This window comes from Tubulanus polymorphus, chromosome 11 (genome assembly GCF_964204645.1).
Source record: "Tubulanus polymorphus chromosome 11, tnTubPoly1.2, whole genome shotgun sequence".
NCBI lineage: Eukaryota > Metazoa > Nemertea > Palaeonemertea > Tubulaniformes > Tubulanidae > Tubulanus > Tubulanus polymorphus.
This window is the reverse complement of record NC_134035.1, coordinates 8058426-8070819: the sequence shown is the minus strand read 5'-3', so window position 1 is coordinate 8070819 and position 12394 is coordinate 8058426. Positions and strand designations below refer to the sequence as shown.

The window sequence follows — 12394 nt, the reverse complement described above, 5'->3', positions numbered from 1 at the left end:
ATTTTTAATCAAATTCAATTAATTGAAATTTATTCGAATTCGTCCAGGGAATATTGTTTTCACTTGTAAATGCAGTCATAAGTAAATGAAGAGCTATCTGTTACCTATGATTTCAATATGTATTCAAGCCATTCAATCCAAAAACTGCATGAAAACTTAAGTCAACAGAAGATTAACGCTGCGCATGCGTACAAGGTGCAGAAATTCAAGGAAAGTGTGGAGAAGTGTAAGAGAAAAATAGAGCGGATAGAGCGAGACTCGAACCCGGGCCAGTAAATTACTAACGCAGCATCATACCACTAGACCACCGAGCTCGCTGATAGTCGACACCTAACCCTATCACTTCCCGTACGAACATTCCAATTTGTACGGGTGCGTACGAATACCCTACGGAATTATTCGTACGTGTCCGTACGAGTAGCCACTTCGAAAATGATATATGTCAAGGGGTACAAGTCGCTGTGAACCGTGTCTTTGAATGAAGCAACTTTTTAAAATTTTCAACTTTTATTTATTTACAGAGCTTTTTACCTATGTATAATATACATATGTGCTACTGAAAAGATATATACGAGCATCGAAATACAAAATGGTTGTTAGAAATATGCAGCAGACTCCGATGAATGGACCGGCGTCCTCGTGTCGCGCGTCGAGAACTCCGGCATCGGCGGTACGCGATCGTACGATAAAATCATCGAACAGCAACGTGAAAGTCGTCGTACGGATACGACCGGAAAATATCAAAGAAAAAGACGGCAACTTTTCAAACGTCGTGCAAGCGTTAGACGATCACATACTCGTGTTCGACCCGGCAGACGATAGTAAAGACGGATTTGGTTCGGCCGGCGCGCGGCGCTACGATATCCTGAAGAAGAAAAGTCGCGATATGCGTTTCGCGTTCGATCGCGTTTTCGATCCGAATGCTATCAATAGACAGGTGTACGAACATTGTGTACGGTCTATACTGGATTGTCTACTGAATGGAATCAACTGTTCGGGTAATTTTTCAATCCTCACTGCAGCAATTACATCGTGTATCTTATTGTTTGCATGATCTGCGTTTGGCTGCCTCGTTTCACTTGAGTTGGTTACTGAGTCCAGCCATTGTCATTGATGGTAGAAATCGTCTGCTTTTTGAAATTTTTAAATTTCCCGGTTTTGAAGTATTTTGGAATTTCATAAATTTTCATCTAATCTGGGTAGTATTTGATTTCACAAAGCATTTACGGCACCTTTCCTCGGTAGTTTTTCTTGAGAATCACCTTAATCAACCGGTTACCATTAAAATGTTGACATCCCTATTAAATACAGTGTGATAACCTTTTCAGGAATTGCGTTCTTAATTGACTGCAGTTATCAATCTGTTTGAGAATCCTACAATGATAACGAAAGACAAAATAGTTACTAGAAATAATGGTTGATGATTTGTTGTTTATTTAGTATTCGCGTACGGGGCGACCGGAGCCGGTAAAACGCACACGATGTTGGGTAATATGGAATGTCCCGGGGTTACGTTTCACACGATGATGGAATTGTACGAACGAATCGAAGACATGAAAGATGAGAAAAGTTGCGACGTCGCTGTGTCGTATTTAGAGGTAATTAAACGCGTTGGACACTATTTAACTCGACTGCAGTGAACTGATATGAATCACAATGTAGAGTTAACAAATAAAAACCCACAGCAGATCCGTAGAAACAGTTTATTTCCTAACAGTTTCGAGGTTAAAACTAAAGTTTTAACATGTATTTAAAAATACATTTTTGTATTTTTTGTTCCTCTGAAGATGAGGTTTAGTTTTAACCTCGAAACTATTAGGAAATAAACTGTCTCTACATATCTGCTATGGGTGTTATTTCGTTAACATTATTTAACTCTTTTAATGCACTCGCTTGTAGAATGCTTGATTTACCTAATGCTCACATTTCCATAAGAATGTTGACGCTTCCCTCACATCACTGCATTGCCTTCTTCCGGTACAAATGGCCGTAGTCGCGAGGAGCTGTCACCTTTAATGGGTTATTTGTCACTTTAGATGGGTATATTCGTGATAGCCAAATTTGCTATTAAAAAAATTCATGGGACATCCACACCCACTATTTGAATGATTGAGAGTATTTACTACTCTTTTTCTTACTCCCAAAAAATATCGGAATACTTTCAAAAGTGGAATGGTTTCTTGTGCATTTTCCTTTAAAAAGTTTCGATGTTGAATCATCCTCATTACTACAACAAATGGAATTACCATGTAGCGTCAGATCTGAAACACAAATTTGTTAAATGTTATCATATTCCGTGCTAAGCAATCGCTCATGTATTGTTACGTACTGTTCAATTGTTTTAGATATATAATGAAACTATACAAGATTTGTTGAAACCAAGCGGCGCCCTGCCAATTAGAGAAGACCCCAATAGCGGCATCGTCATAAAAGGGTTAACTTTACATAAGGTCGGTTTGATATTCTTAAAACTATGGATAATGACAAAATTTCTAAAATATTCCTATTCTACATGTCGGATTTTCATATTAGCATCTTTCAAGCGTTTTTGATAATTATTTCAGCCTAAAGATGCCAAGGATTTGTTGGAAATGTTATATTACGGAAATCAAAATCGCACGCAACACCCGACCGATGCCAATAAGGAGTCGTCACGTTCGCATGCAGTTTTTCAGGTCAGTAGATGAGTTTTATGGATCGTAACCATTAGATTTCTGGGAACAATATAAGTAGTGCGATTACCTTGACACTCAAGTCTTATTCCATTTTCATATTGCTTTATTCGCGTACCTTGGAAATGTTTAGATTTTCTTCTACAACAAGGTGCTGGGTTGCTGCTGACCAGGAAAACCTGGGAAGCTCCGGGAATCAGAAAAATCTAGAAAAAAAAAACGGGAAAAAATTAATGAAATTTGACAAATTTACCAAAATAATCTGAAAAACTATCTGGAATTTGGATAATGCTATTGACCATGTGTTTACTTATCAATGCGTGATTCAATGAAAATTGAATGAATTGTAACATTCTTAACCTAGGAATTTCTCATGGAAAAATCAATTTCAAAATGTCTGATTTTCTTTTTTTTTTTCTTCAAAATGTTCAGGTGTTTGTACGACAGAAAGATCGTACGGCTAGTTTAACCGCGGATATACACATGGCGAAGATGTCGTTGATCGATCTGGCCGGATCCGAGCGCGCGACCGCTACAGCCAATCGCGGAGCTCGATTACGAGAAGGAGCCAATATAAATCGTTCGTTACTCGCGCTCGGAAATGTGATTAATGCTTTAGCCGATGGCAGGGTACGTGTTACATATATCAGTACATTGTCATTGATTTATTCTTCTGTGACCACTTGCACACACATGGCTTAGTTTAAAGACCATCTTAGTTCTATAGCCAGTCTATCAACTTAAGACCATGGTCTAAGTAGATTTAAGTCGACTTTTTGGGCTTAAGTCGTAACTGGGGCCTAATATTTTGGCATTGATTATCATAGAAAAGTCAAGATGTCCCCTGGCTTAGATTGGGGATTACACACACCATGGACCAGCTTAAAGAATTGTCTTTTTTCAAACATTTGGCAAAGCTGAAAAACTTGATTCACTATTTGGTAGTTCAATAGGGAGCTTATGATTGGTGACTATATTCCAGTAGGAATTACAATGCATTCAGGAACAGATGTTTGTAGTCATTATATTTTACCTGTATTCATTTAAAACTATAGAACAGCGGTAAAAAGAACCAGCACATCCCATACAGGGACAGTAAACTAACTCGATTACTGAAAGATTCAATCGGTGGTAACTGTTCAACAGTGATGATAACTGCCGTCAGTCCATCTGCTATGAGTTACGAGGATACGTTAAACTCGCTGAAATACGCGGATAGGGCCAAGAATATCAAGGCTACGGTAAGTTTGTTGCTGTCAGTTCTTCGGGGAGGCAGTTTCACGAAAAAAATAATTATGATTAGTTGCTTATGATGACAACCTTCTCATTTTCGATGAACTCAACTATCAAAACAATGATTGTAGTGAGCTTTGTGAAACTATGAATACGTTGGAATTGATGTCCTCTGAAAGCATGAAGTTACCAACAGTAATCGAAACAAAAATTTTAGTTAAAATTGTTGTAAAATTGATTGGGGTTGGATTAAAATTTTGCATTAGATAAATCGGTTATTGATTGTTTTTCCAGTTGAAGAAGAACGTGCTCAGCGTTGATATGCACGTCAGTCGATACGTGAAGATAGTCGAAGAGCTGCGCACTGAGGTAATGAATAATTTCAAAAGAGTAATTGAAACAACTTTTGACATTGTCTCAAGGGTCGTTTGAAAATGTCACCAAGCGTTTAACGGCGGTCAGTCGGAATGAGGTGAAATGCAATGAATCGTGAGAAATAGTTGAAAACGTGAAAATCTAAGCAAAATGTCTGCCGAAATGTTTGTATGCACATTTTATGCCATATACCGTCGAGCTCAGTATATATGTCCGAAGCGAAATTTTAAAAGATGTATCTGAAATTTCAAATGGTTTTTCCTTCAGATTTCTGAATTGAAATTGAAACTTCAGTCGTACGAAGGAGGTTTGATGACGCCGTTCCACCAGCGACAGGCGGACACCGCCAAACAAGAAGATATTAACCGGTACGTATCGTGAATAATTTCCATTTCGATCATTTTCAGGATTTCTGAAGCAAAAACTGTATAGTTTGGATATAATGGGGCTTCCGAGAATCTCTTACACCATTAGAGGAAGTTCTGATGATAGCTTAATGATTCATAGAGTTAGCTAACATGTCTCTACGTATACGATTCATAGAGTTAGCTAACATGTCTTTACGTAGGCCTATACGATTTATAGAGTTAGCTAACATGTCTTTACGTATACGATTCATAGAGTTAGCTAACATGTCTTTACGTAGGCCTATACGATTCATAGAGTTAGCTAACATGTCTTTACGTATACGATTCATAGAGTTAGCTAACATGTCTTTACGTAGGCCTATACGATTCATAGAGTTAGCTAACATGTCTTTATGTATACGATTCATAGAGTTAGCTAACATGTCTTTACGTAGGCCTATACGATTCATAGAGTTAGCTAACATGTCTTTACGTATACGATTCATAGAGTTAGCTAACATGTCTTTACGTATACGATTCATAGAGTTAGCTAACATGTCTTTACGTATACGATTCATAGAGTTAGCTAACATGTCTTTACGTATACGATTCATAGAGTTAGCTAACATGTCTTTACGTATACTGCAATATAACACAAAATTGTCAGTATTCTGAATTTTTCCCCGGGAAATACCCAGTGGACCCCACTTCCAATCGGAGGTTAAACTTTATTTCATATAAAACGGTTTTTCTCGATCATCGTCTATTTTCATCTCCGCCGCAGGTTGAAAACGTTGTTCAGTACGATATTCACGAAGCGACTGAGTTTACGCAACGAGATCATGGAGTACGAATGTTCCGAACGCGATCTGACGTTGAAAATACATCAGAAACAACAGGTTTTATCTCGACTCGGCGTCGTCAGCAGTGATAAAACCAGATCGGAAAAGGTATAGTAAATACATATAAAAAATCCATGATATGTACTTGTCACGAGGTGTAGTTTAACTTAAATGTTGGGAGATTTACTGATAAGCTAGTAGAGTAGACTCCGCCTTCCTCCGTACTCTACCCAATAAGGCGGCATTTGCTGTTATGCCATCTAAAAATTGTACTTGAAGTCGTCGAGTTATTTGCGATAGACTGTTGATACATCGTGATGACCATTTTGCTTTGGTTCATTTAATTCTTTATTTTTAAGCAAAACCTACCTTTGGGTTTTATTTTCGCAAAAACAGATTTACCAATACACTTGTTGGCTTCATTTGAATACGAAAGCCTAACAGAAACTACTTAGAGTTTAGTTACACTTTTAGCAAACCTGTGGCCATTTGCTCAAATGTTGGTTCAAGATAATCAATGTTTGAATGCCCTTTACCGTGTTATTTATCCGCTGGTTAACTCTGAGTAACGGGTACCTGGACTTTATGTACAGGGGCCGGTTCCATAGTCGCGACTTTAGTCCAAAAGTGGTCTTAAGCTGTTAGATTAGCTATAGAACTAAGATAGTCTTAGACTGGTCTTAAGTCTAAGGCATGACTATGGAACCGGCCCCAGGGTCCCTGCCACTCCTTAAAACTTCAAAACGGAAAATGCTTTTGAATGTGCTTGAAACTCCTTTTAATTGAACAAAATGCCCAAAACTCCTTTAAAGCTTTCAATTTTGAGAGATAGGCAATTAGAAATGTTTTTCTAGTTTGAAGTAGACTACACCTTAATCGATTGGGACCTGTATAATTTTTTTCAAACCAAATTAGACACCAAGTTTAGGAGGTATAAAGGATATCATTTGTTGATAAAATTACCAAATTAATGGTTGACCAAGATAGACAGAACCGATTTAGGAGGAGTCTACTGTAATTAGGATATGAATTTTTTCCTTGAAAACTCTTTATATCCACAAATGACTGATCTGTAGTAGGGACCCCTATGTACCTCATTAAGTTTTCTTTAAGAGGCCATCTTGTTTCCCCTTATTCTGCTTTTCGTTCATCAATCCACTATTTAGTACTTTTCAACGACCTGTGATTTCGTAATGAAACGTTTTAAGGAATTTTTTCACCTATTTCATTAAAAGGTTCATTCAAAATTAAACCATGCGATCGACGCGGCCGAGAAACGTCGAGATACGATTTTGAGCCGTAAGGCGGACGTCAATTCACGTCTGAAGGAAAACAACGATTGGTTCACGCGGACAGAAAACGAAGCTAAACTCATCGGTGAAAATTGTAATGCTTTGCCAGAGGTGAATAATTCTATTTCAAAGCCATTTTAAACTTCATTGATTTATTTTTTGTCCAGGAGGTCTTACTCTTGTGCATGCTAATTATATCCCCCCAGGCAATGTATGTTACATGACATGATAATGTTAGATGACAAAAGCTGTGGAAAATCAGAAAACAGTCTTAAAATAAAAAGATAAAAACCCACTATCTACAGATTAAAAGAATTTAAAATCAAGAATTTATTTATTCGAACAATCTAAAATATATAATAAACACGGCGTTTCGATCTCACCCTAGAGATCATCGTCAGGTGAGATAATACACCTGACGATGATCTCTAGGGTTAGATCGAAACGTCGTGTTTATTATATATTTTAGATTGTTCGAATAAATAAATTCTTGATTTTAAATTCTTTTAATCTGTAGATAGTGGGTTTTTATCTTTTTATCCGTTCACCACGTTTGAGTGTGGTTATCGTATTAGTCTTAAAATAAAATTGTCTTTCTATTTTGAATTTAGGCTCTACATGTATGCCTTAATGTCTTGCTACACATTTCATAACAAACTTTATGAAAACACTTTGTCAATAGTATTGATAATTGGCAGTAATTTACTTTGAATGGACCTACATTGCCTATTCTAGGTTTGGGATGTGTAACTTAGGGGTATGAAAAATTCATAATCAGGGTATGGAAAATTATGGAAAATGAAAGTGGGAAACCTGTAAGAACCCTGATATCAGTAGATGAATCTTAGTTATGCTGTCATCCAAGATGGCCGACCATTTCTAATGTCGTGTCTAATGTTGTTGAAGGTTTTGCGGGATTTCGTGAAGATGCGTCGATTAGAAGTAGAGGTGCGTGACAGTCGCCGACAAGTGAAACATCTACAGAAAGTTGCCAGGCAACAAGATTCCGAACAAGAAAATATGAACAGGTGCGTGTTTTCTGTTTCGTGAAAAAGTGTTAGTCAATTAAACGGTTAAGTTTGAATTGTTGACCTCATTGAAAACATGACGTGACCAATAGCAATTAAAATTTGAGTGCCCATGGAGATATGCTGAAGCTGTCCTGTGCCTGTGGAGGCTGCGGGTAACAACTTTAGGAAGCAAACAAACATGTAGTTTAATTGGAAAAATCAATGCCCCGCGCACAGGTCGAACCTTTGGTCTAAAGTGTGTTAGTAACGTTGCCTGATTTGAAAGAAATTATTCTTCTCAGTTTTATTGGTTCTCAGGCTTCCATGTGATCTGCTGCTGAACTTAATTTGAAGATTTTCTTTCATATTTCAATGAAATATTACTGATGTAAAATCAGTTTGTTACTGATAGAACTTTTCAGAGGTTGGCAGCCCTGTGGTAATTATATTGAAAAACTTCTTTGTTTTTACACCAGGGTGGGGGGGCAACCCGCGTTCTCCACCATGTTCTGTTGGTCTCCTCTTCTCTTCCGAGTACTGAGTCGATTAAACCCTTAGGAGGACTAACGATGGAATCTGATTTCAACAAAACTTTATTTTACTTGAAACGCGCACATCATGGCGTCCAAGCTTCCTCTCCAATAACCAGGTGAATCTTACATCACGCAATCAATATTTCTGTATAACAATAAACAGACAGATATTGTCCATCGTTAAAACTGATTCATCGATCAAATGATGACATGGTTTTGTGTGTAATCTGTTGTCGAATTCAGCATCCAGTGGAGGTAACAGGCACGCATGGATGAATTAATCGCGTGTTAGATTCGTGTGGGAGACGACGATTCGTCGTATCACGTGCCCTGGTTCGAATGCGAGGAATATCGATTCGCTGAGCGAGATATGACGCGTCTAGTCTGTTACGGGGGCTTAAGTCATCAGTGTGTTATCGTTACTGGCCTTGTAGAGGTTGAATTTACATAATGCAACTGGATGTATGTCTATATTTCTCATGCACACGCAGCAATTGTCGAGTGTATTGAATTTGATTAGTGGTATTCACAATCACGACGTAGCCTTTTCATATAATGGACCACTCACTACCGCCGCGAATATCATATCTGCATTCTCTCATTTTCTCTGGTAAAAATCGAAACTTAGCTGCCATTCTTCAACACAACAATAAGATGACATACAAAGAATATCCGTATTAAATTTGGTGTTCACACGTGGAAACGGTTTCTGGCTCGAAGGAAACAATGGACATAAGTTTGTAAATGTATCGCGCTCCCGTACGTGTTGTGTGTGGTGCTGATTAGAAATTGAAAGAATGAATGAAACGTCAATTTACGTTTATAAACAAGTATCGCCGTTTTCATGGATCCGGGAGGCGTTCATTATACCTCCACTAGTCGCAGTCGGTGTTACGTTAAATGTGTTGGTTGTCATTGTTCTACGTAAACTGAAAACTAGAAACCGCTGCTTCGATTTACTGAGATACCTCGCGCTGAGCGACATCATGTACTTGTTGACAAAGTTTCTTAAAGGCGCAGTGCGTTTTTACGTTCAGTACGCACGATACGGCACGAATTCTGTCATGAAATTCCCTAAGGCGCGTATTTCGCCGTACATGAATATATGGGGAACGGCATTGAACATGGGTTCTTTGATGTCTAGGAATTATTTCACCGTCATAATTCAATGCGAGCGATTGGTAACTATCATTTTTCCGCTGCACGTTAAACGCAGCCTTTTGCCACTCGTCATCATTACGTATACGCTATCGTTGTCGTTATACACTTACATGCCAATTTTTAACCGGGTAAAAAGACAAGATCGTTATCAAGATTTACGTATTGTCCATTATGCACATTACGTTCCTGAGTATGATAAAACAATTTACAAGATATTTCACATGTACATAAACCCGTTCATCCGCATTATTATTCCAAGTGTCTTAGTTTTCGCGGCAAACATAGCTCTCATTATCGTTTTGGTCGTAAAAGACAAGCAACGCAAGGCTCTATCGGCTTCTACGATTGCGCCATCTCAAAATCAAATGAAAGCCACTAAGATGGTGCTTACGATGAGCATTATATTCTCGATTCTAGAACTGCCCGGTTCAATCGGTCGGATGGCGACGGATAGAACTTATGTTAACATGTTTCCTAAAATATACTCTTTTACGCAAGTCCTCAATTCAAGTGTGAATTTTATTATTTATACAATCGTAAACAAGCAATTCAGAAATACATTGTATCGTTTGTCGAAAACATAAAATGTACAAATGCAATGGACAGCTTTTATGATAATAATATGTGTCTTATATAGCGCTAAATCCAGCCAGGCTGCTCAGAGCGCTTTACATTTTTTTCGGTATTATTACCCTGGCCAATTTTATACTCTAACATGTATCAGTCATCTCTCCCTGGGGAGAAGTAACACCGAGCTGCTAACAAACGCTCAGGAGTCATCTATCAGGCCAGGTACCCATTTACTCCTGGGTGGAGAGAGGCAATGAGGATAAGTGTCTTGCCCGAGGACACTACGGCAATGTACGGGGTTTGAACCCACGACCTGGCTTCCCAGAGCCGAACACTGATGAACAATATTCCATTAGCCTAAACATAATTTGTTAGGCAATATAGAAATGACATGATATGTGAAAACTAAATCGATCTGGTTGATGACGAATCGGGGATGTGTATATTACAATTGAATTCATACTGCAGAGTATGATTTAGAACGGACGTGGGGCCGGTTGCATAGTCATGGCTTAGACTTAAGACCAGTCTAAGACCAACTTAGTCCTATAGCCAATCTAACAACTTAAGAACAGTCTTAAGATTTAAGACCACTTTTGGACTTAAGTCACGACTGTGCAACTGGTTGCCTCTGGTGCCAGTTTATGTCCACACACACAGAGAATATGCCATTTTCAAAATACGAAACGGCCTGGTTCGCTCTTTTAACACCGTCCGAATTGGATTTATCTATTATCTAAAGCATCATGCTTACATGATGAAGTCAATGCAAAACGTAATGTACGAGGAACTTTCTTAGACACGGCTGCATTTGACGGCATTCCACACTGGAATTTACTTCTCTATAAAATTAGATCATATATAGTAATATGGAATTAGGGGAAAGATCCATAAGATCTTTCGAAGAGTTATATTTGTAATAGGAAAGTACAAATATATAAATGGAATGGCTCTAGCAAGTCTAACAATGATTTTGTTAATTGTGGTCTTCCGCAGGGGTCAATTTTAGGCCTGCTAATACTTTTATTATAGATAAATGACTTACCTGGAACACTTTGACTCCGAAGTGTATCGTTATGCTGATGATACATCTACTTTTATGCCTATTGATCCCCTAAATCCGATTTCATATAACCCAACTTTGCATGTGGATCTGTAAAAGATTCTTAATTGGTCATCCCTCTGCTAGGGCTTAGATTTCAAGCCATCAAAAAGTCACGATATGATTGCTTCAGCAAGAGGGGTTCCAAACTACGATGATGTGATTCTAGATGATGAAGTCATAGCTACACTATGTGTCATCAACATCTGGCATTGAGGGCGCAGTGGCCGAGTGGTTTAAGCCACCGGTCACTGGTCTCGTCAATCCAGGGTTTATGGGTTCAAACCCTGGTGGCGACAAAGTTTCTTGGTCGAAGGTTCTTCTCTGGTCTCTCCCCCGTTGGGTAAAAGAAACATCGAACCCACATATAATGCCCTGCATGGCGCTCAGTGGGTTGAGGGTGTTAAAAAAAATTTTAAAAACATCTGGAATTTATTTTAGGATTATCGTCTTAAATTTGATTTTTATGTAGCAAGTACACTAATAAATCCACTTTAATCTCTCTCAAGAATAATCAAAAGCTGTTATGTTATTTAAACACAATATATCAAACATCTATCAGACCACATTTCGATTATTTTGATATTTTATGTAACAGTGCGCTAAATTTTTCCTTACAAAAACTGGAACAAGTACATTACAGTGCAGCGATCTGTGTATCAGGGTTTATTAGGGGTTCAAATACATTTAAAGTCTTTTCCATCCCAAATTGGAAAAATGCTTGATTCCCGGTGAAGAGAATGTATGCAACTTTTTATGTAAAAGATAACTCAATAGTTGTAGGCTCCACATGTTCAATTGATTTTTGCTCGCAAGTGCACACTTGAGCAAGTTGAAAGTGCTATTCAAGTAGCTTTATCATTACTGGACGTTTCACTGAATGCTAACTTTAATTTCTGAAGTCTCGAATTTTCGACAAAATCAGAACTTTTTCTAATCTTGTTGTCTTTACATGAATTAGAAGGTATATTTATTGAATTTGGCGTTAGCACATGAAATTTTCAGATTTCTTATTCAAAGGATGGATGCAATGGGTGTAAATCAGTAAATGTATTGGGCTCCTGTAGTTTTACAATATTCTATTTTCCTTTACCAAATTTACCGGATATTTACTACGATAAATCATTTAAGTCGAGTCGTGGGCCTAATTTAAACAGGCCGAACAGATTCAGCGGAGAAAAGCTGTAGTGTTGACGACATATCAAAATAAATGAATTTATTACTACAGTGATTTGGCCCCGGGCTTCAACCATGCAT

The 12394-nt window shown here is 38.0% G+C and overlaps 1 protein-coding gene across 1 annotated transcript; it reads left to right on the top strand.

Moving 5' to 3' along the window:
• The first annotated feature begins 589 nt into the window (after positions 1-589).
• LOC141913000 (kinesin-like protein KIF18A) lies at positions 590-6902 on the top strand. Its single transcript, XM_074804440.1, has 10 exons — positions 590-998; positions 1441-1598; positions 2346-2450; positions 2565-2675; positions 3105-3308; positions 3743-3913; positions 4200-4274; positions 4548-4648; positions 5412-5577; positions 6705-6902. The coding sequence occupies exons 1-10, from the start codon at positions 590-592 to the stop codon at positions 6900-6902; spliced, it is 1698 nt and encodes a 565-aa protein (XP_074660541.1).
• The last annotated feature ends 5492 nt before the right edge of the window (positions 6903-12394 follow it).

Excerpts from the sequence above, each read along its gene's own strand:
- LOC141913000 (XM_074804440.1), top strand. The coding sequence starts at position 590 with ATGGTTGTTAGAAATATGCAGCAGACTCCGATGAATGGACCGGCGTCC. Across the intron at positions 2,676-3,104 it reads GTTCGCATGCAGTTTTTCAG|GTGTTTGTACGACAGAAAGA; the intron begins GTCAGTAGATGA and ends CAAAATGTTCAG. Across the intron at positions 4,275-4,547 it reads TCGAAGAGCTGCGCACTGAG|ATTTCTGAATTGAAATTGAA; the intron begins GTAATGAATAAT and ends TTTTTCCTTCAG.